Source organism: Amphiprion ocellaris, chromosome 19, assembly GCF_022539595.1.
Source record: "Amphiprion ocellaris isolate individual 3 ecotype Okinawa chromosome 19, ASM2253959v1, whole genome shotgun sequence".
Taxonomy (NCBI): Eukaryota; Metazoa; Chordata; class Actinopteri; family Pomacentridae; genus Amphiprion; species Amphiprion ocellaris.
The window spans coordinates 7,068,113-7,095,585 of record NC_072784.1 but is presented as its reverse complement, the minus strand read 5'-3'; the positions used below and the strand labels follow the sequence as shown (position 1 = coordinate 7,095,585).

The 27,473-nt window shown below is 41.8% G+C and overlaps 3 protein-coding genes across 6 annotated transcripts in view; all 3 read left to right on the top strand.

Moving 5' to 3' along the window:
* LOC111586220 (meiosis inhibitor protein 1-like) overlaps positions 1-7,857 on the top strand; it is a 75,523-nt gene extending 67,666 nt beyond the window's left edge. The window contains exons 31-32 of the mRNA XM_055004951.1: positions 5,339-5,460; positions 6,197-7,857. Of these exons, the coding sequence (XP_054860926.1) occupies positions 5,339-5,460; positions 6,197-6,251 (177 nt within the window). The 3' untranslated portion in view covers positions 6,252-7,857. The remainder of the gene's footprint in view (positions 1-5,338; positions 5,461-6,196) is intronic.
* A 1,206-nt stretch (positions 7,858-9,063) lies between these two features.
* Positions 9,064-20,779, top strand: LOC111583841 (coiled-coil domain-containing protein 134). Of its 4 annotated transcripts, none has more exons than XM_023293090.3 (7): positions 9,064-9,279; positions 12,547-12,677; positions 12,886-13,007; positions 13,700-13,784; positions 15,891-16,072; positions 18,771-18,842; positions 19,673-20,779. In XM_023293090.3, exons 2-7 carry the CDS (start codon positions 12,575-12,577, stop codon positions 19,796-19,798), a joined length of 690 nt encoding a protein of 229 aa, XP_023148858.1. In that variant the 5' UTR covers positions 9,064-9,279; positions 12,547-12,574; the 3' UTR covers positions 19,799-20,779. The 4 variants fall into 4 exon arrangements, with proteins under 4 accessions (XP_023148858.1, XP_023148859.1, XP_035814462.1 ...); XM_023293091.3 differs by having other exon boundaries at positions 9,070-9,279; positions 12,544-12,677; XM_035958569.2 differs by having other exon boundaries at positions 9,238-9,377; positions 12,544-12,677.
* A 38-nt stretch (positions 20,780-20,817) lies between these two features.
* LOC111583836 (uncharacterized) lies at positions 20,818-24,146 on the top strand. Its single transcript, XM_023293086.3, has 2 exons — positions 20,818-20,986; positions 21,470-24,146. Exons 1-2 carry the CDS (start codon positions 20,965-20,967, stop codon positions 23,473-23,475), a joined length of 2,028 nt encoding a protein of 675 aa, XP_023148854.2. The 5' UTR covers positions 20,818-20,964; the 3' UTR covers positions 23,476-24,146.
* Positions 24,147-27,473: the final 3,327 nt, after the last annotated feature.

Below are 27,473 nucleotides of genomic sequence, written 5' to 3'. Positions count from 1 at the left end.
AATATGAGGTGAAGGGAAACAGTAAAGAAACCGGGGAAGATCAGCCAGAATAGTCATCTAAATGCTCATTTCACCACAGCTAATATATTGGAAATGCTCAGCTGTGGCAGTGACTGCTTATTGTGCTCATGATATATATAAAAAGCCACCATGAGGACATCTTAACAATATAAAAAAACCCTTGATTTTCACCGGAGTAGGTCTTTGAGAAAAAGCTAAGAATAAAGTGAGTCCTGGATTTACTCCTGACATGGAAGTTTAAGGTGAGGAATGCAACCTCAGGAATAACCAGGGCACACATTTAGACCTTCAAGGAATAAATATGTAACTGCAGTCAGAGCTGCCAAGTCACGATCCTATTTAAACTTACTACTAGCTGCTGGAAGCCAATCGAATTCTGTGAGAATTCATTCAGCTCCTCCATATCTCCCAGTATTAGAAGTGATCAACGGAAAGCTTTAAGTCAGAAACATATCTGGGTTTCTTTCGGGAGACGTTTCGTTGCTGCTGGTCATTTGTTTGACGATGATTGTGCTCGGTGTACTACAAATACAAACTGGGTGCATCCGGTCTCGATACTCTGGAGAAGTGACAGAATGATGGCACATACTGCAGCTTCTAGTGCAGTGTGTTCCAGGGAATCATGAACTGTGTGAGTGAATGTGTCTACTTGTGTGTGTGTGTGTGTGTGTGTGTGTGTGTGTGTGTGTGTGTGTGTGTGTGTCTGTGCATTTATGGACTGTGCATGCACTCTGAATGCACTGTATATGTGTGTGGGTTTCTGAAGGCATTGAGGCAGCTTAGGGAAGGCAGGGTTCAGTGTCACATACCTCTCTTAAAAGTCTCAGAACAGTGTCATCTCTGCCGTTCCAATCTGTCACACACACTCGCTCACACTCAGCTTCACAGTTTTCAGAGGTTTTGTTTATCTGCCTTTGGACTAAAGTGAGATCTCAGTTCATGAAGTAGTTCTAGTATCATATCACTGTTTTTCTTCTGGTTTTCTCACCTTGAGTCCCGGCATAAGCATCAACCAATGAGCGCACATGAATCCTGTGTATTTGCATTCTGTGTTCACATTTTAGCCCATTGTTGTTGCCATTCTAAGCCCTATCTTTTTGCACGTGCTTGTCTTGTAGTCTCTATATGATCCAAATGCCAGTGGTAAGAGTTTGCAGGAAGCTGCTGCATCTTGCACTGCATATGATGAAGAAAAGAGCACACTTTTGCTACAGATGTTTTCTAATGTCACATGTCACTCCTTCACGGTTATCCACAATTCTTTTATCTTTACTCCGCCATGGAACGGCGGAGTTATGTGACGTTCGGCATACGTTTGTCTGTGAATCTGTCTGTCTGTCTGTTAGCAACATTACTCAAAAACGGACTAACCGATTTGGATGAAGTTTTCAAGGAAGGTCAGAAATGACACAAGAACCAACTGATTAGATTTTGGCAGTGGTGTGGCTTATAATCTGGATCCACAGCTTTGTTAAGGATTTCCCATTGCCAGATATAGCAACCGGCACAGTGTCACTGTAACCATGATGTGAACACTGTGTCAGTTACCCGCTGACGATCACATGATTGTGATCCTACTACAAAATGACCATCATTTATCAGTTGGAAATCATACAAGGAACAAATGATTAAACTGTGGGGTGTTTCTGAGTCCCATCAATTCCTGCCGCCCGCTACGTGTTGAGGTCACGCAATGTAGCAAACCCCAGCCAGACACGTTAAGTTCAGCCATCAGCCTTATTTTGAACACAAATTCACCTTTCTGTCCTTCACTCCTTTCTTCACTGTAAGAGCTTGTCTCCATTCCAGCTGCTTCTAAGTTTAGACACATCCTTTGCTAGACAGCAACAGCGTAACTGTTGTCTTTCATCTTTATGTGAATTTTCGGACTTTTCGGCAGCGTCTTCGTCATGTCAAGAAACTGCTTCTTAGATAGACACTTCTGCTGCCACTGGAATGGAATGGTGACAAAATAAAAGCCCACAACATTAAAAATACGTCTTCAAAATAAAAGCATGGAGGGAACGGTAATTTGAATAGTAGCAAAACAAAGGCTTGCGAAAAGTGATGAACTGATCAACAGACCTTTATAAGAGTAATTTACACACAATTTGGTATTCATACATAACATGCACATGCATAACACATGCCTGTGCTCAGCGCAGGGTCATTTTTTATTGAAGATTTCATCCGTCAGAAATGATACGTCAACTGAGCAGCCTTGATGCAGTACCTTGTTGTTGTGCACCGTCCAGTGGAAGCTATTTATATTTTCATCATGCCATGTATGATGACAGTAAAGCCATTCTAATTCTAATTCTAATTCTACTGCGCACTCAGAGTGCTTTTCTAGTTTCTTATGTGCTGCTGTCTGTGTGACCTCATCTTACCTTTTGTTGTCACACCTTGGCTATTCGCAACTGTTTGCCAGACTTCTTGATTAATTTCCTCTTTGTCCTTTGTTGTCTTACTCTCTGTTACTGATTAGCAACCATACGAAAATTAACCACAATTGACCCTTGTATTTACACACGGCGCACCTCCCTACTCTCTGACCATCCCTATAAAATATGGACTGTCCAAATGTTCTAGGTTGGCTTCCTTTCACAGACTCATGCTCTGTGTTGTTGAGCCCACCATATGCTGGAATACCAATAAACACCCAACTACAGCAAACTTCAAAGGACTAAGGGGAAAATTTCTTCAACGCATACTCAGTTAGGTTGTCATAAAGAAGAGTCCTTTGAAGAATTTCTAATGACTTCTAATATCGTTCCCAGACTGGAGGGACTCTGTCACATGATTTAGTAACTCTGTCACCTTCATTCTTGCATACATAGGGCAGTATTTCACTTGCTCTCTTTTTCTATTTCACCGTTGATTCCTTTGCTTCCTCCCTCCTTTTTTTTCCTCTTCAAATTGTTCTCACCCCACTAACTCTGCTTCATTCACCTCTGTCTCGTCTCCCCTATTGCTCTTTTCAATTACTGGACAGCGTGGGAACCCTTTTTTATTCTGCTCTCTCCTTCAACCATCTCTTCTTCAAAATACCATCCTCTTGCTGGATGAGGAGTGTCGAATAAAAACTGCTTTAGGCTTGAAATTTTTTTTTTACATTTTTTTTGGTTAAATCAACAGTATGTGGTCAGTTGAAGTCATAAGATTTTATATCTGAAGGTGCAGACTTGCTGCTGTTCAATTAAAAGTTGCTTTTGTCAGAGTAGTATGTGTGAGCATGGACATTGTGGGAATCCAGCTGACTGATCTTCACAAGTCTGATGCGTTGAAGTAGACATTAACCATTCTGTCTGAACCTTCTGTCTTTACAATCACTTCCAATCCACAGCAGTTCACATAACATGATGCAAGATCTCTGTCATCACTGTTGTCTTCAACTTAGCTGTTTATTGCAGTGGTACAGTAAATAGCAGAGTTTGCAATTATGGAAAAGAAGAAGATAACTTGATGAGAATATAAGAAATTTGTGCTAATGGCAGTTCACCTGCAGCAATGTGAAGATCAAGACATTTCTGGAATTAATTAACTTTCCACCTCAGCTTTTTCTGCGTGCCAGAGATGGAAGAAAACATAGAGTCCGAATGAACCCTGTTCAAGACCTCCATTGTGGATGTGACTGCACAAAGCTGTGGAATCTCAGGTTAAAAAAAAGGAGACTTGCAGAGCACGATAAGCTTGGGAGACTCAGGATTCAGCAATGGCTGCAGCTGCAGAAGCAAAACTTGTGACATGAGAGATGTAGTAAGAAGGCTGATGACTGGTTTCCCTGAGGGATCCTGTGGGAGATGTTTCAGAACAGGATGCCAGCATCTCTCATGTGTGCTCTTTGGTCGCTGTACACTCAGAGAAACCCTCATTAAGTCGGAGTGGTTCAGTGTGAGCGTCAGACTTCACTAAGGCTACACCTTGTCCTAACTGCTGTTCATTATTTCCATGGATGGAATTTCAAGGCGTCACTGCGGTGAGAAGGGCATCGAGCATGTGGATCGGGAGGACGCTGTTCCCAGCACTCACTGGAGTGGGATGCAGCTGGAATGCAGATCAGCCGCTCCAAATCTGCTTTTGTAGGTTCTCTCCTAGAAAAGGGTTGCCTGCTTACTTCAGGTGAGGAAGAGTCTATCACAGATGGATGACTTGTTCTCAAGGGACAGGAAGAAGGATCATGAGATCGACCATAGATTGGGTCCAGTTCTACAGTCATGTGGTCGCTATGAATGAGCTGAGCCACAAGACAAAGCTTTCAATTTATTAGTCGGTCTACATCCCTACATTCACCTATGGTTATGAACTTTAAGTAATGACCAAAAAAACTAACAAGACTGCAATATAAACAATAAATTGGGCTGGGGATCCCTAAAGAGGAACTGGAGAACGTTTCTGTAAAGAGGGAGGCCTGGGCGTGTCTGTTTCCCCTCTTGTTACAATACACTGCGATAAATCAGTGTTGGGGGGATCGATAATGGTTGGATAGTAAAAATGATTGTGCTGTGCAGCTTACAAAAATATTGTGTTAATATGGTTCCAATACTGCTGTGGGGTTTTTAAAGTGTCACTCAAACATTCTGTTGCCCTTGAATGCATCTTCAGACTTTTGCAATCACCATCTGTTATATTTTTATAAAGTAGACTGAGAGTATGTGATGCTATTCATTTGAACAAGCAGATTCGCAGTTCAGAGTTTTCGACACATTGTGAAGATCAAAGCAATGCTGGAACCGCTCAGATACTTGACCTTTAGTTAGTATGTGATGTGTCCCGATGAACAAGTTTGAAGAGCAAATCTTGCACAGTAACACTGCTCATAGCTGCAGGAGATGCTCTGCAAACTTTTAGCTTTTGAAAAGTTTTCCAAGACTTTTGTGTCCTTGTTGATGCTTCCAGCAAGAGTTCACTGTTTGTTATTGCCTCATGTATATATGGGTGCATTTTCAGTATAGCTCTACTGCTTAAGAAGCCTTTGTACAAATTTTTGTGTACTGTACATGTTTATGATGAAATGCTATGTATTTTGTTTCTTTGTATTTATAGTTTTCAGAAAATGCTATTAAGAAAAGCAGAAAGACTTCTTTTGTCTGATTCAGACATCTAATTTTTGGTTTTATTTTGTCCTCCATAAGGTTTTGTCTCATCTTCCCCTGCTTTACTGCCTATTTATTACCCTTCAGTCCAAAACTGGCGTTATGTTGGGTGTGTCTTCTCTTCTGTTATTTCTGTATTTTTCTTGGTGTTCTCATCTCTTTTTCTCAACTCCCTTTTACCTCAACAAATTAAAATCCATCGTCTTCTTTTGTTTATTCAGATCCAGAGCAGTGTTCTGCTCCCCACAGGGGAGCATAAGCAGAGAGTGGAGAACATGATAGAGGCGCTCGGACCGCAGATGCCCGTTGTGAACAGCAGCCCCAGTATATCCAGCAACCTCCTGTATCCCTCATCATAAGTGAAACACACTCAGACACACTCGAGCTATAGAAAACTTTCACATTTTCCACAGCTCACAGCCTGTAAAAAAACCCAGCATGCCTCTGTAAGTAATGAGTGCTGTGAACGCACATGTACAGTAAATGCACACATTCTCTCTGCACACCATGAAAAATATCCATACTGTATTTCATATATCAGCAGCGTATCTTCATTGATTTTCTCTGGCAATTCACCGAGTGTCTGTGTTGCGCCTTTCACTTTGAAAGTGTGTTCAAGAACTCAGGGTCTACTGTACGGTCAGAGTCAATACTTAAAGGCTTAGTACATCTATCATGCTGATTGATGCTCACACACACACACATGCGCACGTACACACACACGCACACCAACATACTAACTTTCTCTCCTTATTTCTCAAATCCACCAACACACTTTCATATATTTATTCTATGTGTTCATTTGGTATTAGATTTATTGATTAATGTTAGTTATATATTATAGTTATATATCTAGTTGTATATTATTAGCCAAGAGGAGCTGAGAAGATAGTTCAATACAAAGCATAATGCACTCATGTTCAGTAAACACACTACATGTATTCAAGTGGAACTAATGGCTTCTGTTCAAATTGTTTCTTTCAAATATATAAATATATACATTCTCTTTGTCTCACACACAAACACATTCACTTCTACAGTTCTTTCTCACTTTGCTGCTCCTTAACGCTTGTCTTCAGACGTGTTGGTGATGTGTCCATCTGTCTCTCCGATTTTACGCTGAATTCAGTCTGATGTTCTGGTTTACTGATGCATATGATTTAGTAATTATCACATTGTCATTGGCAGTTGTTATTGTTGTTCATTTACACAATGTACTTGCTGTGATTTACCATTCTGCTCTAAAAGATGCACATCCTCCTTAAGTTTAAATGTGACAGTGAAATAATTTACTGCACGTATTTGTGAAAGTGGTTTATTTACAGCAGTGTTAAAGGAAAGATCATTTCTTGCACTCTCAAAAATCTGATTAAAAAGTCATTTGTGCCTGTTCAGAGAGAAACATCTATAATTTTGTGTACACAGAGGTGTTATTTTTTAAAATAGTGGTTCCAAGAATGAGGGTTTCCAGACACTCAAAGGGGTCGGGTGGCAGCACATTGCTTTATCGGAACTAAATAATATTTTTAAATGATTATGAATAGTATTTCTGCCATAATATGGACAAAAAAATTAAAATCATGGTTACATTTACAATAAAACCTTTCAAATTACTCTTACAAAGGGCTGCTGTGCTCCAAGCATAGTGCTAACCCATCTTATTATTTCAGTTTCATTGAGAACCTCTCTTACAGGACCTCTTTCGTAACATTCACACAGCTTCATAGATTCACAGCAGGACTCTGGTGCAACCAGTCTGACCTGTGAGTCACTGAGCAGCTGAGTTGGGGTTAAGAGCCTCAAGGGCACAACTATAGTGTTGATGGTGGGAGTGCTGCTTCTCTAAATTGTGACAGATTTTAACCATCCACACCAGCAATTAACTTGTCACCTTAGGCTTAAAAGCTTGCTTCTCTAGTTGGAATTTTCCAAATGACACAGGAGTGGAAGACATTTTTAGTACAGATTGTATGATTGGGAGCTGTTCTGTTTTGAAACTGAAAGCCGTCGACATCTTAGTTTTTTGTTTGTTTTGGATATAGTCTCTTAATCCCACAAGGGGTGGGTAATTGGCTATTCTAAATTGCCCATAGGTGTGAATGTGAGGGTACTTGGTTGTTTGTCTCCATGTGGCCCAGTGATGAACTGAGATAGACTCTAGCTCCCTCTTGACCCTACAAAGGATTAAGCGGCGTATAGATAGTGGCTGGATGGATTCCACCAGGGGAAATTCTCTTTTCACTTCACAGACTTCAAGGTTAGTCGCACTCACTCACACCTCGAGCAGATAGAGTTAAAGGCCCAGCAGTGGCAGGTGGTGGTGCTGGGATTTGAACCCCAGACCTTCCAATCAGTAGCCTAAAGCCTTAACCTGATCTTGTTTTTCTTTAAAACTGGATGTGATGAGGGCTGCACGGTGGCTAGGTTGTTAGCACTGTCGCTTCACAGCTAGATGATCCTCGGTTCACGTCCCGGCCTGGACCTGGGATCTTTCTGCATAGAGTTTGCATGTTCTCCCTGTGCATGTGTGGGTTTTCTCCAGGTACTCCGGCTTCCTCCCACAGTCCAAAAACATGCTGAGTTTAATTGGTGTTTCTAAACTGTCTGTAGGTGTGAATGTGAGTGTGATTGTTTGTCTCTTTATGTAGCCCTTTGATAGACTGGCGATCTGTCCAGGGTGTCCCCTGCCTTCAACCCAAGTGAGCTGGGATAGACTCCAGCCCCCCACAGCCCTAATGAGGATTAAGCAGTGTATAGATGATGGATGGATGGACGTGATGAATGAGGGGTGGATCTGACTGGAGCCACTATGCACATTCATAGGGTAGTGACCTGTCAGTCACATGGTATACCCTGCTTTATTGTCTATAAGCCTTTATTTTATTACAGGAAATTGCAGGCCTTGAACTTTGATATGTGTTCCAAGTGCAAGAATCGCCCCTGTAGGACTTCTACCATGGCTGTTTCTTGGGGAAAATGTTCATACTGCACAGGTAGGAGCTGAGTGGACCTCAAAGCTGATTGGTTAAACTCAGAGAAGAAAACCAGCATCATTTTTTCTGTCCTCTCAATGTCCACGTCAAGTAGCAATCTTCATTCTTTTATAAATTTGCTAACATGACAAACCTCCATTTTTCTATTATTATTATTGATGCATTATAATTCATAAAGTCTGGACCTTACTATGCTAAGTGCTGTGAAATGACACTAGTTGTGAATGTGTGCTGTATAAGTAAAACTGAATTGAACTGAATTCTGTTTTCTATTTTCTAAGAGAACTAGAGTCTTGTCTAGTAAATACTATGGATTCTTTTTTTGGCACACTCAGAGGTTGAAGCCGTTTCTTTTTCCTCCTACAGCGCAATAGAAGCAGAAAAGCTGAAGAGGCCAATTAGGAGCTCATTCCTCTAAATATTTGCACCAACTTGCGCCTGCCTCAAGTTCCTGCAGTGGTAAGCCGCCTCATTTTACTCCAAATGGGACACTAATTTACAAAATTAGCATCATGGTGTGTTGATGAAGAACTGAAACCAGTAATTGAGATGATAAGCTCATTAACAGAATATTTACTGAGGCAATAAATCTATAGAGAAGTAGGGTCATATTCTCAATTTTTGGATTTTTTTTCAGACAAGGAAACTATATTTTTTGGTGCCCGTAAATGAACAGGAGGGTTAAGATTCAACCTCAGTCACTGTCAGCTTCTGCACTTCATGCTCCACTTCAGATGCAGCATTTTGCAAATCAGAACTGAAACTTTATTTCCCTGATTTAAAAAAAAAAAACTAACTAAACAAATCCTCTAACATGTTGTTATTGTGTCCACTTTCAGAGGCATCACACCACTTCTGCTAACATGTGTCTGGCAGCTCTCCAGCAGCATCACGACCAGAGAGGAAGCAGAGGGGGCCACCACGCTCTGCTGGTGCCTCCCTCTAAGTCCGCCGTGTGGAAACCACATCCTCCTCCGTGTTTAGCGCCCGCTCGCTGTCATTCGTCCAAGACAAGCCAGCCGGTGCGATCGTGGCGCTGGCGGAGTGGAGCAGCGAGAGCCGCATGTAAATGAACACCTCCACCTCTGCTGTTGTCACCTGAGGATCTCCGGGGGCAAACCGACCGTCCCGTCCCCCCCTCCTGGAAGAGGAGCCGACCTTTTACCGATGTGAGTGGAGATTATATTTAAAAAGAAAAGATTAAACTGCACTACTTTGGAGCAATCGCTGTCCTCTAATCGCTGCCTTGTGGCGCTGCCGTTTCTCGGTGAGTGAACCTTCGAGTTTTTTCGCGGCTGTAACGTCCAGCGTTTTTTTATCTCCCGGATCTGTTGTTGCCGGCCGCTGGCTGACGGATCCGGCGGAGCGGACAGCTGCGATGACAGGAGGCATCGATCTGTCGAGGAGCCACTTCAAATACTTGCTTAATTCCCCCCTCCTCTAACAGCGCATCCCGTGAGGAAGTCTCATATTGCGGAGTTGGTGTATATTACCACTATATGTGCTGTTACATCACAGCTTGGTCAGAAACCTCGGTTTTTAAAACTCCATTGAGAGTGGTGCTTCTGCAGGAAAAAAAAAAACCCAGGTCAGTTAGGGGACATGCAATCAATTAAGCAATCTGTAATTGATACTCCACATGATTTATTTTTTTTAATCCAGACTCGGCCATCATCATCACCATTACGCATGTCCGTGGCTTTGCCTCTGCATGAATGATGACAGAGGGAGAGCCTCTCAGATGCAAGCAGAGAGAGAGAGAGAGATGATGTGCCAGTCCTTGAACCTCCAGCCTCCCACAGCAGGCTCGCAGCCTGAGGGGAATCGCATTCACTTCTGCTGCTTATCCAGCTGTCTGATAGGGCATCTTGCTTTCTTTTTTTCCCTCCAATCCTGTCAGGAGCTGCATTCACCTCAAGGGTCAGTTTTGCCACTTGGAGTTTGGACCGTTTCCCATTCTTGATTGCAGATTCAGACATGAGTTGTAGAATACTGGATGATTAGATACGGTAGCCTGCTTATCTGATGGAGCTGGAACCTGGATCTCCCACACAGGAAATCAAACTTCAGCCCTCATTCCCTGAGAGATTGTTGGTAGCGGAGAAGAAAATCTCCAGCTGAGATATTTATGTGGGCTTCAGCGAGAGCTCCTCCTGCCTTCAGACCTCCCTGCAGCAAATGCACCTCGCCCACTGGAGTGCCAGCAGGGACGGTCCAGATCCAAAACCAGGCCCTCCCACCTTGGAGATCGAACAGCAGTTGGTCGTCTGGAGCAGAATTCACCCAGTCCAGGACTCGGTAGAGGAGAATGTGGGATGAAATTTCTTGGAGAGGAGCTGTGTTGTACCAACATACCTACAATATCAGTGCTCGACTTGTGTGTGCCGTTGTACACCTGAGGGACGTGTAGAAGCAATTACAAAGACGGAAGTTATGTTAGTTGTTTAGCCGTCAGAGGTTTCTTGTAGAGCAAAAATTCTCGAGAGGCATTTGAAGTATGAATTTGTGCAGGTGTAGCATGTGACAACCTTTCCAGCTTTGGTCAGGATAGAGCCCAGCGCTTCACCACTACTTTACCAATGATCTAACTGTGTAATTAGGCATTCTGCGTACAGTTAATGGATGCATTTAGACTCGTTTCTGTGCAGCCAATGCCACTTTAGAAGTGATTGATCTGCCATTAACGTCCTTCCTAGACTACTTCTTAAAGTCTCAGCACTTTGCCCTATTGTACGGAAACATTAGCAGCAGCTGGATGTATGTGTTGATGCGTTAAATCGTGCCAGTGTCGATAACCTTTCTGCTCATAAATACCTGTCAGAGCTACATGGCTGCCTGCTTGGAAGCACACAGAAGCACCAGATAACCCACCGGAGAGACAAGGCCTTCTGTCCTTGGCTGTCATCGAGAAATATTGAGGCTTTCGACCAGCACTTAAGGATATTTAGTGCCGCATTTCTCACAAAGCCGGGAAACTACCCAAAAGATGTTCTCGGAATGCACAGATTGGACCCTAATCGAACATTGTCTTCACTCAGCTGTCTTCAGGAAAACTCGTTTCTGCTGACTTTGTAGGAAAAAAGTTGTCTTCCAGTTTTATTTTTAAATAGGAGTTCACCCGAGACAACAAAAATAGCTGCAACAAAATGAAATTAGTTCCTTTTCAGGCACGTCTAGAAACACTATCCTGAGATCTTCTGTTGAACTCTTTGGACGGTTGCCTCTCTAACTTCGAAAGCGAAGCTGTCATTGAACAGAAGGACGCTTTAGCATGAAATGAAAATTGTTTGTCCGTGTTATCAGCACTCGGAAGAGGAACAGAGGATGTCTGCTGGCATATGCTTTTCTCCTCTAATTTGAATGAGACTCTTCAGGGGACTCATTCAGTCAAAATTAACATTCACATCCTGAGACATTCCCTCACTTCCCAGTCCTTCAAATTCAAGAATCGGGACCCCGCGCTTGTAAAGATTAATTCAGTTAGTGCAAAAATCAAATCCCCCGTGCTCATCATCCCTTTCCCACTCCCTTGTTCTCCTCCTCTATCTTGCACTCGCTCTTCTATACGTGTCTTTCAGTTTTGCCGTTGCGTGTCTTAGCGAAAGGCAGATGAAAAATTCACCAGGAAAGCTGTTGTTTCCCACGAGGTCTCGCTTTCCCACTCATCCCTTTTGCCTCCTCCTCCTCCTCTTTCTCATAATCTCACTCTCCCTTCAACCCCACTGCATCCTTCTGATAGCATCATTGATGGAGCTCTTGCTAAATTATGCATGGATTATGTGAAATATATCTCGTAGCTTTGTCTTCTCCCTCCTGCTTCTGTTTTCTGCTAATGTTTTTCTTAAGATTTTCATTTTTCTCGAGGTCCTATATTTAGCGGGTTTTTATTTATCTTCCTGCTTTCATCCCCTCTCCTTTAAAGCCTCAGAGGCAAGGAAGTTGCAGCTGAATGAAAATGTTAAAGACCGCTGCTTTCAATGGAGAGACGAGGGGGACTTGGTAGAGAGGAGCGAGGGAGGGAGTGTGCTACAGAGATTGTAAAAGTTCCTCTGGGGATTATGCAAGTGCCAGACATCAGATGTGTCTTAAAAGGAACATAAGGAGTCCCCCCCTTCAAATGCCAGCTACCCTCTGGTGTTCCATATTGACCACTTATCCCCAGCATGTCTCCCTATTTCACATATTCCACAAGTATCAAAGGAGCGCGAGCTTTTCCAGCAGCTTTGGAAGAAGAAAAATGAATTGATGAATACGGGAGCTATTTTCAGTGAAAGCTCCCTGTTTTTAGATGAAAGTCCTATCAAAAGAAATTCTGTTCAGCATGACGGCGCGAGTCAGAGAGCGCCGTTGTGCGGAGCCTTAAACGACACAATCATGCGACTGTGTGACAATAATTTGAGGTTTAACAATTGTCTCATGTCTGATCATCCCAGAAGAGTGCCTCTCTGCCACCCCCTGCTGACCATGCGGAGTGTGAGCGCGGTGATCCTGGCGCTTGCCGCCGCCACCCTCGGCTCAGCAGACTCTGACACACACAGACCGAGACATGACTCCAACCTGGAGATCTGTATCCTTCTGCTGTCAGCTTCCAGAGCTGCTGCCAACGTAACTGTGTGTGTGTGTGTGTGTGTGTGTGTGTCACCGAGTGCTGAACTTATGCGTGTTCATGAATACATCTCTGTGCCTGTCAGCGTGACAGATTGGAGTGTGAGTGAGCATTTATGTGACTTACGCCCATGTAGAGAGCATGTATCATCCTGACCTCCGCTTGTCAGACAAGCGGCTGTTTGAGACCAAGAGGAAAGATCAGCTGAACGCGCTCAAGAATCTGGTGGAGCTGAATGACATCAACCAGCAGTACAAGATCATAGACATCATGCTCAAAGGGCTCTTCAAGGTAGGATTTGCGCATACACGCTCACATCGCATGCTGGCGTAGTCCGTGTGAAGCAGCAAAGTCAAGCATAGACAAGCCCATTAGTATCAGAAAAGAAAAGTTCTGAGAGCCCAGCCTTCTGGTGTTCCCAGCAGATCGAAGGATAAGAAGGTCTGCGGCCCAACAGAGAATCAAAAGCTTCAAATGCACTGATTACATTCATCAGCGTGTTTGCTCGCTTTCATTTGGATGTTAATTTAGACTTCTCAGAGTGCAGCATTACGTCTGCGCTGGGAGCTTTGATTTACAGTATGGCTCCTCTTCCCAGAAGACACTTATCTATGCATCTGCATGCCTCTCAAGGACAACTAGCATAGTCAACCTTCAGTGGATGAATAACATTGTCAGCACTTCTATACGTTCTGTGCGTGTGTGTGTGTGTGTGTGTGTGTGAGATGAAGTGCTTTACAGTGCTCCTGTTTATATCTCCTCCGTATACTATTCCCATTAGAAACTGCACTCACTGTAATCTCATTTGATGACTGTTGTGGATGGAAAGTGGCGTGTCAGATATCATGAGGAGAATAATTTGCATTTAGCAGCCTCCTGTTTCAGTACAGATCCACAGAGTGCTTGTAGGATCTCATTCATCTGCATTCATGTAACGCTTATTAAAAAAATAACACGGCTGCTGAGCTCTGTCTTTTTTTAAGGTGCTGGAGGACTCGAGACAAGTCCTGGTAGCGGCCAACATGCAGCCCGATGACCCCTTCCCCATGGATGATAAGATCAAAGAAGGTCTGATTCGTTTTTACACCTCAGCCGTTTCATTATCTTTTCCGTCATCAGTGCCTTGTTTTCTCGCTCTAGAGTGTCTTTCACACTCAGATTCTGTCTCCATCATCTCTGACTGGTTTCTCTTATGCTCTGTTACCCATCTCTGAAAACTCCACCTCACTCTGGTGCCTTTTTCAAGTATGGGATACCTGATATTGCTGCTTCATCCGTCTGTTAAATTGAAGGAATTCTGCAGTTCAGACATGGGTCACTGTTCTGTTAATGTTCCTCACATCTTTATTCAGACATACCCACCACAGTGGTCATATGTTTGTGATTAAACGTGAGAGTCAGCAACATATCAACTGATGTACAATATGTAATAATGCACTAAAAGACTAAATCTACTGCCCAAGTAACTCAATCTGAAGGACAGCAGCTGTGTAATAAATGATTTAACTGCAGCTGATGAACTGTGTTTCTGTGTAGCAGCTCATGTGTTTGAGGTGAAGAAAAGTGCAGTACAGTTTGACCTGCTGTTAGATCCTGAGTGATCCGGTCTCCATGTTGGGAATCATTTATTATTATAAGTAATTAGTGAAGTTACTGATGTTATTCCATGTGTATAAATACAGACAACTCGTTGTCTGTGTCTTTGGAAACCCTCATTGGGATCCTGATGCTGCCGGTATTTAATTACCTCAGAGCAAAGACAGCTGATTTCATTCATTACTGGCGACTCCCAAGACCTGTCACAGAATCCGATTTCATTGCAGTTAAGTTATATATTATGGGCATTTCACTTTAGCATAGATGTGAAGTTCTACAGCAAAGTGATTTCAAAGGCGTTCTGTGTCTTTTGCTGTGTGATGTTTTTGGCCCAATAGTCAATCAATCCATCAATCAATCAAAGTTTATTTCTATAGCCCTTTGCAACAGCCCAAAGGGTTTTACAGTAAAACAAGAGAATAACTTAAAAACGATACAGTAACTTAAAACAGAGACAGCAGTAAAAAACTATAAAAATAAACAGCAATAAAACATACATTTAAAAGCTAGTACATAAAACCAAAATAAAATGTCACTATGCCAGTAGGTGGAATATTGCTGCTGAAATGTGGAAATGTGAAGCCAGCGGCACTGAGGAAGCATCGTACTACAGCTGTGTAACATCTAAATAAATCTATGACTAGTATAAAATCACATTTATTTGTTTTTTTTTTACGTTTTTCTAAGTTGTCTTAACAGAGAGTTTCTACTTTAGTATGATAGATAGATGGATGGATGGATGGATGGATGGATGGATGGATGGATGGATGGATGGATGGATGGATGGATGGATGGATGGATGGATGGATGGATGGATGGATGGATGGATGGATGGATGGATAGATAGATAGATAGATAGATAGATAGATAGATAGATAGATAGATAGATAGATAGATAGATAGATAGATAGATAGATAGATAGATACTTGATTAATCCCAAGGGAAATTCAAGTGTACAGCAGCTTATGTACAACATAAATAACAAAAAGGCAGGTTAGTAACATTAACATTAAAGGTTAGTATATACTCTGAAAATCTTGCTGTACAATACTATAAAAAAAGACTTCTAATTTTAAAATCTGTTGAATACTAAATGTAATTCAAATTCAATATACAATATTTCTACATTTCAAGGCACGGTGATTTAAAGTATCATGTATTTCATAGAAGAAAGTTTTCTCTCAGATTTTTTTGTTTTAATTTAATATTAAAAGTCGTCCCGAAGTTACTTCACACAACTCAGAATACTGTCAGTTGTGTGTCTATCCTATAATGCGACAGAATGTAGTTCAGACTTGTGAAAGTGATGCAGAAATATTGCTAACTTAGTAAGATTGCTGTTGCACCTTTTATAGAAAACAGACCAGGTTGTTAATTCAGACATAAAGTCAGCAAGTTCAGATGCCGTCAGAAAGGAGGGTGTGTAATTGTTTTAATCCAAACCCACCAACAACAACAACACGCTGAGTGCTTCCTGAACAATCCTCTATCTATCAGCATGTCTGTGTGTGTTTTGTCAGCACTAGTTATGTTTAACAGTAGCCTCATTAACTCATCTGCTTCTGCTGTCTCTGCAGCTTATTCCCATGTAGTGGAGAACACAGCGTTTTTTGGCGATGTGGCGTTGCGTTTCCCCCGCATCGTCCACCACTACTATGACCGGAACGCCGACTGGAGCGGTCTGCTACGCTGGGGCTTGAATTTCTGTAACCAGACAGGAGTTTTCACAGGAGGAGCTCACCAGCATGTCCTCACACTAGTAAGACCAAACAATCACTGTCCTGTCATATGCCTGTTACTAGCACTTTTATCACAAATCACTGGCTTTTGCATTAAGAGTGTTAAAAAAAAAGGTTTCTAGAAGGGCTGAACAACAATTTGGAATATTATCGAAATTGCAGTGTGGCTTTTGAAATAGCAGGAACTGCAATTTTTCACCTTTCAGTGGAAAACATGCAAAATTGCTCAGTCCTAGTTTCTAGTTTTTGCTTCTGACTAAATTTAGAATATATTTGTGAGATCTCCATTGTGCAGAGAAAACAGAAAAACAGAGTGTTGTTGCCTAGAAATACTTTCTGTAATTCAGACCACATTTAAGAACTCATGTGGTTTCAGGCTAAAAGTGAGGCCTTGAAAATATGAAAATGTTTAACTGCTTCACCTTGTGGATGCGTGTGAGGTTTACACGGGTTCAGTTTAGTTTATTTCTGATGCAGAACTCAATATTGCTGAATGCTGAGATGAAAACACCTCTCAGTAAATAGTGCAATAGAAAGCATAGTAATAGAAATGTTCGAAATGTTCAAACAACGACATACAGTCATGAACAGAAATTATTAGGCAAACCTTGTTTTCTTCAATTTCTTGTTCATTTTAACACCTGGTACCACAAAAGGTTTGTTACCTGAAGAATACAATGAACACGACAAAAAATGCAGCTGATTCCGTAATACTTTGTCCTATTTGACATGCTGAAGCTTCATTGTATTCCAGGGTATATAAGAGACCATTTCATGTCATAAGCAGCACATGCAAAGGCCTAGAGTGGTTTCCTGAATACATTCAAGCCATAGCACAACTCAGAAGCTGTCAGCTCTCACATGATGCCTAAAACTAAAGAATTATGTGAAGCCACAAAGGCAGCCATCTTGGCTCTGCTGAAAATTGGCATGAGTGAGAGACAGGTAGCAAAAAAAACTGAAGATCTCTAAGACAGCCGTTCATTACACCAAGAAAAAACAAACCTAACATGGTTCTACCAAACTGCTAGCTGGTCACAGCAGGAAACGTTTCTACCCCACGTTTTTGCGCTCATCCATTCTTGCATCAGGAATCATCGTCAGACCTCCAGGGACCTTAAACATGAGTGGGCACTGTGGAGAAATGTGATTTGTTCGGCAAGGACAGTTGGAAACCGACTTCTTGAAGCTGGTCTGAAGTCACACAGGGCAAGAAGAAGCCTTTCATCAAGGAAAGCAGAGGAAAGCCTGGTTACTCTTTGCTGGGATCACAAGGACTGGACTGTTGATGATTGGACTAAGGTTCTCCTCAGTGATGAATCCAGTTTTCACTTGATGTCCACTCCAGACAACTTACTGGTTAGGAGGAAGCCTGGAGAAGCTACAAACCAGACTATCTGCCCCTACAGTAAAACATGGGGGTGGATCAGTGACCATCTGGGGTAGTTTCAGTCTGGGTGGAACAGGACAAATGCAGCAGGTCATATACAGGGCTACTCTTGAAAAGAGTCTTCTTCCATCAGCTGGAAAACTCTTTCCTGCCTCCAATGACTGGATTTTCCAACAAGACAAGGTCAGTTAAAGCCTGGATGGAGAACCTGAACATTGGAACCATGCCTTGGCCTACTCAATCACCAGATCTAAATCCAATTGAAAACCTGTGGAAAATCATCAAAGGCAAAATGGAGAACCACAAGACCAAAAACAAAGCAGATTAGTTAGAATTAGTGCAACAGCAATGGGCTGCTTTGACAGCAGAACAATGTCAGAAGCTGGTGGAGAGCAGCCAAGATGCATGGATGCAGTCATCAGAAACAATAATTATGAATCAGTACTAACTCCTGTGTGGATCATTAGACTAAAACAGACAGAAAAGAAAACATGGAATGAATAAAAGCTGTTTTTGGTAGTATAATGCCATAACTATTGATGGAAGAACTTAAATGATTTTGGTTATTATCAAGAAAACCATGGAAATGTCTAGATGTCAGCTCTTAAATGAAACACTTACGAACTCTTTTTGTTGTTATCATTATATTTGTCCAAACAAATGTACCTTTAGTTGTACCAGGCATTAAAATGAACAAGAAATTTAAAAAAACAAGGGTGGTCTAATAATTTTTTCCATGATTATAGTTGCAGCTACGCATTAGCAAAGGTGAGTTTAATCCAGTCATTTGTTGTGTCAGTGTACAATTCATCATAAATACCTTTCTATCACTGCAGTATATGTCATTGCCAATCAAATTTATCAATCATGTTTTGTGGCCTTTGAAACTTCAAAGCTGATAAAACACCATTCCTCGTTTAATGTGCGGGTTAATGAACTAAACTCTTGCAGGATTAATCTGCGACCTTAGCAATGTGCCAAGAGGATTATATAGTGGATTAATTCTTGAGACTCGAAGCAGCGGCAGTTTGCGCCCTCAAAGTGTGCATTCAGCCCTCACTTGAGCCTCGGTAACCCCACACATTTTGGAATCAGTTGTAAATAATTGAAATAAGCTATAATATTCCCAAGAAAATGGGAGTTTTTTTTATCTGCAGCCGCTCGCCAAATTGCATCATGGTGCTTTCTGAGCTGTAGAATGAGTGATGTGACGGTCTCATTTTCATTCCTGAAGCCTTTTTTTTTTTTTTTTTTTTTTAAAGAAATGACTATGTATCATCTCCTCTCTCTTTCCTTCTGTCATCTTGTTTATTCTGCTTATCTCTCAGATGTCACAGGAGCTGGGAATAACAGAGAAATCCCCAGACTTCATAAACCCATACCGCACAGAGCGAGATGATGTGAGTAAGATGCATGTGTTTCCGCGCTTCGCTTCTCTCGATGACTTCCCCATCATGCATTAATATTCCAGCCTGGTACCTGGTAACCTGGTAACCACCATCTAATACCTTAGGGACTCCTGAAGTACACCTTTGCAACCAGTAATATTAATAACCAGGGTTTCTGCAGGGCATTAAAAAGCATTAATAGTAATATTTACAAGAATTTTCTTGCCAAATTTGGGGGATTTTTTTAAAAATAAAACTTCTAAGGGAAACTTTTAAGGAATTATTGGAATTTTCTTCCTGAAGGTTTTGCAAATTTTTGGAAATTTGGGGAATTTTTTTGCAGAATTTTTGGATTTCTTTCAGACAAGAAAACAATATTTTTTGGGGTCCGTAAATGAAGACAACAGGAGGGTTAAAGTAGCCGGCAGGCTGGACCAGGTGGAGGAGAGCTGGGAAATGGGAAAATGCAAATTCCAGCAAAAATGGCTAGAAAACGTGGATTTTTAGAGAAGGACTGCAGCCCGTTGGTGGACAGGGGTTGTTTCTGGATTCAGAAATAGTGAAATGAGGGGACAGTTTTCATATAAAAATCATCTTTTACAAAAAAAACCCAAACCTGTGTAATTTGTTGAGTTCACAGTCATGGCATTAAAATGTTTACAGTATAGCATTAAAATGGCATTTAAAAGCATTAAATTTGACTGGTTGATATCTGCAGAATCCCTGATAACGCATACAGATCTTAGCTGTATCATACTGTTTGTTTTTTTAGAAAGAAACAGGAAAACCTTACCTCTCGCAGATTGCAACTTTGATTTTAAAAAATGTCTCATCTGCTGCAGGTGCTTCACACTGCCGAGGCTTTCCAGAAGATCCTGAGGGAGGAGGAGAAGAGGAGGAGGAAGGAGGAGAAGAGGAAAGAAATCAGAAAAGGCCCTCGCATCTCCCGCTCTCGCACCGAGCTATAGCGCTACACTTCTGTGCTTGTGAAGAGCTAAGAAAAAGAAGAATGAAGAGGAGGAGGAGGATTCACACAATCCACAAGGGGTGGCTTGACTTGTAGACTCTGATGGCAGTGAAGAAGAAAAGCTGCCGTCGCTTGTACAAAAGTCACAAGAGAGAAACCCTCAGTGTGACAGAAAAGCGGAAGAGCAGGTTGTGATGAAGGCCTGAGTTGCTGTACGTCTGCAGTAATTCGTAATTGAGAAAATCTAATGCTATACGACAGGTAGCCGACGTCTCTGGAAAACCAATTAAGGGAGGCTCGTTTTTTGATAACTTGGGGATTATGTAACTGAGCTTTGGAATATAAATAATTTTAGTATAACCTGTTTACTTCAAAAACTTTGCGAAGCCCCGCTGTACCCTGTCTGGTCTAGAATTAATGTGTCTGAAACCCATTTGCTTCAAATACCTGTGGTTGCCAAATATAAATTTGACCTCATTATAATGTGGCCTGTTTCTGGTTAGGTTAAGTTTGATTTGTTGCTGATTTTATTTCTTTCTTGAGCTGGGAAGTTTTAGGTAAACTTCTGAGGGAATGTTTGTGAGTGTTTGATGGTATTTATTTGCATTTTTTTATGTGTTTTTCACACTATGAGGGAATCATTATGGAGTTTTCCTTTTCAAAACCATTAATCTTTTTTGTTTTTGCCTAAATGCCCCCTAATTAGAAGGAATTGTTTCATTCTGTCAGAATTACAGTATGTGACCCTTCATTTTGCAGCCTTGTGTCTTTGCTTTTTGTTCATTTTTTTTCTTTATATCTTGAAATCGACCCCTGCTATTTGTTTAGCTCTATGGAATTGAAATTGATGTAATTTTGAATAGTATTATGACTGTTATAAAACTATGTGTATATTCAGAGAAAGAATATCATTGCTGCAGAATGAACAAGCCATTTTGTTAACAAATTTAATGAAATAAAGTGACTCTGATACGTAAAAATCCATGGATGTGTCCCAGTGAACAGATGAACCAACAGAGGGCGAGCAGCTGCTGGAAACTAAAGTCGAATGTTTGGGTTTTCGGCTGAACAGAGTTGGAGCTCGGACCAACTGTGACTTTAGCTGCATGTAGAGGATGAAATAAGCTTAAATGCAGCGAAGAAACGACTTCTGGAGTCGTCTGAGAGATGTCTGACACCGTGGACTCTGGTAAGATGATCTTTTCGTGCCTCCGTCAGAAGTTAGCCGCGTGCTAATGATAGCATGCTAATTAGCTAGCTCGGTGTAAGTTTAACTGTTATGCTAACGGTGGCTAATAAGTGCTGGCTAATAAATACATAATAAACGCTCGTTTGAGATTAAAACGCAGTCTCTGCGTGTGACTTTTGACGTTCAGTTCCGGCATATGTCATAATTGGTTAATACTGAAGTTGTAAATGACATAATAGATAAAGCTAGCTGTTTCTGTAGCGAACCTATTGAGTTGTTATTGTTTTGATTCTGTGCAGAAGCTTCCTGAAGCACAGACTTTACAAGGCTTGTTACAAAGGGCCTCTGTTGTCTGTATTAACAACACAAAATGGAGACAATAGAAGTCTTGATTGCCGTCTTTCAGTAAATAGAGGCTTCTACGGTTTGTAGTTGCAGGGAACTTTTCATAATAGTCTCTGTAAATTACAATTTCTGTTGCAGTATTTTCATCAGAGGACAAGGAGGACAAAAAGGAGACAGCTGACATGGAGGGTGGCAGCGAAGGGGACGACTCCGAAACCAGATGGACCGAAGAACTCAGACTGGTCCTCATTGGAAAGACTGGATCTGGCAAGAGTGCGTCTGGAAACACCATCTTGGGCCGCAGGCAGTTCCTGTCACAGACCAGCGCCAGCTCTGTCACCCAGATTTGCGAGCTCGGGAGCGCTGAGCTCGCTGTGGAAGACAACAGCGAGGAGTACGGCCAGGCTGTCAGACGGAGGAGGGTGAGGAGAATCATGGTGGTGGATATGCCAGGTTTTGGGGACACTCACCTTAGCGTGGAGCAGATTCACGCAGAGATAGCCAAATGTGTTTCTCTCTCTTCCCCCGGCCCACATGCTTTCCTGCTCGCGGTGCCAATAGGAAGATATACAGACAATGAGAACCTGGCTGTGTGTGAGTTGGCGAAGATATTTGGGGAGGATGCTGTCTGTCACCACACACTGGTTCTTTTTACCAGAGGGGATGACCTAGAGGATGTAGGAATTAATGAGTATCTGAAAAAGACTGCTCCTCCTGAGCTTAAGGCTCTGATTGACAGGTGTGGGGGCAGGTACCATGTACTCAACAACAGAGACCTTAGTAACTCAGCACAGGTTGCAGAACTCCTGACGAAGGTGGACGAGATGGTGAAGCATAATAACACAGGGTTTTACACTAATGCCATGTTTTTAGAGGCAGAGGCTGCCATCAGGGAGGAGCAGAGAAGGATGCTGAGGGAGCGAGGACAAGCAGACGGTGATGAGCGAGAGGGAAATAACCGCAGAATGGCAGAACAGGCTAAATTTGCAAAGCGAGGAAAGTGTGATTTGGAGTCTGACAGTGCACGAAGCAGCGAGGCAGGATCACAGGGGCTCAGGAGGAGGGAGCTGGAAAGAGGAAATGAGGATTTCAGGGTGGAGAGATGGACAGAGGAGAGCAGGGGGAATGCTTTTAGCTTTCTGAGGGACCAGTTCAGAGGCCGGCGTCGAGGCAGCAGCAGGACCGTAAGCAGGCGTCAGTCTCTCCGTTCATCTTTGAGTCGCTTTAGGAGGGAGGCAGCGCTCTCTGCTAAGGTGCTGAAGAGAGTTAAAATCTTAGTGGCTGCTGGAGCCACAGGTATGGCAGTTGGGGCAGTGTTTGGGGCTGCTGCCCCTTTAGCGGCTGCAGCCGGGGCATCTCTGGTGGGGAACTCGGTTGGTTTTGCAGCAGGTCAGTTAGCTGGGATGTCTGTAGCGGGAGGCACAGGGGTTGGGAAAGCTGTAGGGGCCATAGTGGCAGCAGCCTCGGGAAAAACTGCAGTCGCTCTTGGGGCAGCAACAGGTGGAGTTTTGGGCGGTTCTATGGGAGCAGTTGCTGGTGCTGAGGCTGTCACTCCTAGGGAGGGTGCTTTGGATGCCCTTAGCCAGGTTAGCGCCGTGGGGGCCTCTGCTGTGGGAATGGCAGCAGGTGTGGGATGCACCATGGGAGCTGGGGCCGCTTTAAGTGCAGCTCTGGAGGGAGCTGCTTTAAGCACAGCGGCTCTCGGTGGAGCTGAAACTGCCACAGTCGGGGCAACAGGTGCAGCCACCAGTTCTGTTGCTCAGTGTAGTCTGGCTTCAGCAGCGGGGCAGCATGCAGTGGCCTGCGCAGGAAGTGTAGCAGCAGGCGGTGTGGCTCCTCAGTGTGCTGCAGCCCTCGCTCAGGAGATGGCTGCTGGGTCTGCAGGTCCCGTATGTGGACTAACAGGGCCCAGTGTGGCATCAGTGGCCAGCAGGGTGGTAGCGGACCCTTGGGGCGCCGTGACGACGACAACACGCATCTTGAATGCGGTGGCTGAGATCGGCAAAGCTGCAGCCGGCATCGCTCTGGCCGGTGGTCTGGTAGTGAAGGTGGTGAAAGAGAAAGTGAGGTGTGGCGCTGGAACGACAGAGCCCAGCTACACAGAGAAGAAGTCTTATGAAATCTACTGGAATAAAACAAACTAAGACTGGAGTCAGATGCCAGTTTATTGAGATCATATGCAATATTTTTAAAGAACAGCAAACAGTGTGATATGTAGCAGTATTCCATATATGAACAAGTAATCCCATTCTAAAAGTAGAACTGCTGATTGCATATGTTGGTTAAGGACAGTTAGAGGCTGATGATTAAGTGCTAGAAAAGGATATTAGTGCACAGTGTTATGATACATTTGCTTTATTTCTTGATTTCAAACACATTAAGTCACATTTTAGATGATTAGAAGATCTAAAATCTTCATACACTTTTGTAGTTTACACTTTGACTTAATAGTTTTTTTAGTGTTTATACAGAAAAAATCAGAGCACTAATGACAGAAAATAAGCTCTCAGATGATAGTATTTGCTGGGTGATGTGTGTTAATGTGATTAGTGTTATTGAATATTAATTGTTGCTGAAAATGAACAAAAGCACTAAAGTTTTACAAAGCATTTTAAATCCAGAGGGGTTAGTACTGACAGATGACAGTGGGTGGTTTTATTGCACTTTCTGTAATCTGTAAACCAGAGAAAAGCTTCACAGTTATTTATTGACACTATTTTTCAACTGTGTTCATCTGTTGTAAATGTACCAAAACATTTCTGCATTCATGTTTTTGCAGTGAATTATCAACAATAAAGACATTTTTCTTCCATAACTGAATATTTTGGCTTTAATTCTTGTCCTCTGGAGCTGAGTTGTCATCTTCCCTACCAATAACTTAACTGTGGCACTTCATTTATTAGAAAACGTGCCTTTTTAAAACCACGATGCCACAGATGTGATAGCTTTATTAGCTACACATCATATATGAATAGTCCGACTATATTTGCACTTCTATTTTTATCTTCATTTTAACACATTGTGCTGCAGGCAATTTGTACAGCAATAGCAGATTTTATTATGTTTGTTTTTTCAAGGTTGTCATGAGCATACATGTTTAATCTTTCAGTGTCTTTATTAAGATACAAGTAATGCAGGAAATATGCACACAGCATTAAAAATTACAACAGAAGGGTTTTATTAGACTACAGCAGGGGTGTCAAAGTCATTTTAGTTCAGGTGCCACATACAGGGTCAGTAAAATCCCAGCATAATAACCTCTAAATAGGGACACTCAGAGAAAGGACACAGGGAGAAACAGAGTGAATGCAATGCAATAACGGTATATATGGTAAATACATAGGTAGTTAGAGAAGGGCTCAGTGCATCCAGAGAGGTTCCCCAGCAGTCTAGGCTTATAGCAGCATAACTAGGGGCAAACTAAAGGGACGTCAAGAGGGGAAGTCAGTTGTGCAAATGAAGACTCCAGCTGACCCCCTCAGGGTCACCCAGTCAGCCCTAACTATAAGCTTTGTCAAAAAGGAAGGTTTTAAGCCTGGTCTTAACAATAGAGAGAGTGTCCACCTCCTGAACCCAAACTGGGAGCTGGTTCCACAGGAGACACGATCAAAACAACAGCCAGACTGAACGCTCTGACGGGCCAGTTTGACACCCCTGGACTAAAGGCAGTATTTAGCATGACGTCCCTTTGCATCAAGCACGTGTTGAACTCTCTCAGGTTGACTGTCTGAAAGTTTTATTAATCCTCGTGTTGTCCTGCGGGTCAAAATTGACCCGTTTTAAAGTTTGAAAATGTGGAAAAAAAATACATATTTTCACAGTGAAACTTCTGATGTCCACATTTTCAACATTTTTGGAAAATCTTTGAACATTTTTTGGTGGAAAAAAAGAAATGTTAGAAATGTTTCTTAAGAACATTTACAAAAAATCAACCAAAATCCAGCAAATTTCGCTGGATTTTGGTTGATTTTTTTGTGAATGTTCTTAAAGAAAATATTTGAAGTTTTACTGATCACTTTAGATATTTTTAGGATTTTTTGGGAAGATTTTTACTCATTTTTTGAAAATATTTACAAGAATTTTCTTGCCAAATTTTTTTAAAATAAAACTTTTCAGGGAAACTTTAAGGAATTATTGGAATTTTCTTCCTGAAGGTTTTTGCAAATTTTCAGACATTTGGGGAATTTTTTTTGCAGAATTTTGGGATATTTTTCAGACAAGGAAACAATATTTTTTGGTGCCCGTAAATGAGGACAACAGGGGGGTTAAATTATCTTGTGGTTTATTATACTAAGCTTTGTTTCTCTGCTCCCAAGATCCCAAACAGCTTCTATATTTACCCCTGAGCTCTGTGAAGGACACTCCATCTCTGTCGCTGTTTCTCAACTGTTTGTTTTCCTTCGTGTGTGATTTCACAACAACACTGGCGTCATTGTCCTCCTGAAAAATAAAGCTGTTTCCAGTCAGACGTTTTCCAGTATGACTGAAATGAGGAACCAGAATTTGTCTGTACTTCTGAGCATTCATGCTTCCATCGATTCAACACTACTGGCAGAAATGTAGCCCCAGACGATGACAGACCCTCCACCCTGGTTGATCAAAAGGCTGCAAGCACCTTTTCTTATGACTCTCTAAATATCTTCTCACACGTTATCGATGAGTGGACCAGAACATTTCAAACTTTGATTTATCTCTCCACAGGAATCTTTTCTATCGATCTGTGCTGCAGTCTTTGTGGGCTTTTTCATATTTCATCCTTTCAGCCCTGTTCCCCTTTTGAAAAAGCGTTTTCTTCCTGCAGCCCTTTCACACTGGTCATTTCTCCTCAGACTTCTCTTGACGGTAACAAGATAAACTTTGCATCTATATGAAGCTGCAAAAGCTGAGAGAGTTCTTTAAATTCCTCTGTCAAAATGTGTGATTGTTGGCATTTTGAATGGGAATGATGTGTTTGAATGTAATGACCAACAGCAAAACACCTGGATTAAGACTTAACTTGGATTTTAGTAGCATCGACTGTGCCACAACTGTGTGAGTTTACAAATTTCATGAGGAAAAGTTGGATAGTGTTTAATGATGGGTATAGATACAGGTGTATTTTTATTTGTTTATTAAAACAGTATTCTACCATTAACCCTCCTGTTGTCCTCATTTGTGGGCACCAAAAAATATTGTTTCATTGTCTGAAAAAAATCCCAAAATTCAGCAAAAAAATGCCCCAAATTTCTGAAAATTTGCAAAACCTTCAGGAAGAAAATTCAAATAATTTCTTAACAGTTTCCCTTAAAAATTTTATTTTAAAAAATCCCCCAAATTTGGCAAGAAAATTCTTGTAAATATTTTCAAAAAATGAGTAAAAACCTTCCCAAAAAATCCTAAGAATATCTAAAATGATTCCATATATATCAGTAAAACTCCTAATTTTTTCTTTAAGAACATTCACCAAAAAAATCAACCAAAATCCAGTGAAATTCACTGGATTTTGGTTGATTTTCATGTGAATGTTCTTAAGAAACATTTTTAACATTTCTTTTTTTTTCCACCAAAAAATGTTCAAAGATTTCCCAAAAATGTTGAAAATGTGGACATCAAAAGTTTCACTGTAAAAATATATATATTATTTTCCACATTTTCAAACTTTAAAACGGGTCAATTCTGACCCGCAGGACAACACGAGGGTTAATATGTATTTGTTGCTTATTTGTTCCTATTTTTTCCATGAAGGGCATGTGTAAGTACTGCTTGTGAATATCATGAACCCTTTAGGACAGTAAAAACTGACACTATATTTCATCTGCAGTGAAGGAAAATCCCTATCACAGTGTCAGCAGCATTGCATGAGAGCACTAAAATGCAGCTGATTTGACTGAACATGTCTGCAGCGTTGGACTTCATCTCACTTGCTTCTTGCCACTGTTGTTTCCGAGCTGCTTTATTTGTCTGTTGACTGCTTTTCATGAAGATAGGGGGCGCGGTTTATTCAAATGACACACAAGCTTCTGATGCTTGACGTACTATCAGACCACAGTAAATACGGCCCCGTCATTGGACGACGATGACTGGTCTCATGACAAGAACGGCGAGCTCCGAGCCAATCAGATCCCTCCTCGGGCCACACAGTCTGTTTGTGGATGACGTAATG

Excerpts from the sequence above, each read along its gene's own strand:
- LOC111583841 (XM_035958568.2), top strand. The coding sequence starts at position 9,822 with ATGAATGATGACAGAGGGAGAGCCTCTCAGATGCAAGCAGAGAGAGAG. Across the intron at positions 12,678-12,885 it reads TGACTCCAACCTGGAGATCT|ACAAGCGGCTGTTTGAGACC; the intron begins GTATCCTTCTGC and ends TCCGCTTGTCAG. Across the intron at positions 16,073-18,770 it reads ACCAGCATGTCCTCACACTA|ATGTCACAGGAGCTGGGAAT; the intron begins GTAAGACCAAAC and ends CTTATCTCTCAG.
- LOC111583836 (XM_023293086.3), top strand. The coding sequence starts at position 20,965 with ATGTCTGACACCGTGGACTCTG. Across the intron at positions 20,987-21,469 it reads GTCTGACACCGTGGACTCTG|TATTTTCATCAGAGGACAAG; the intron begins GTAAGATGATCT and ends TTTCTGTTGCAG.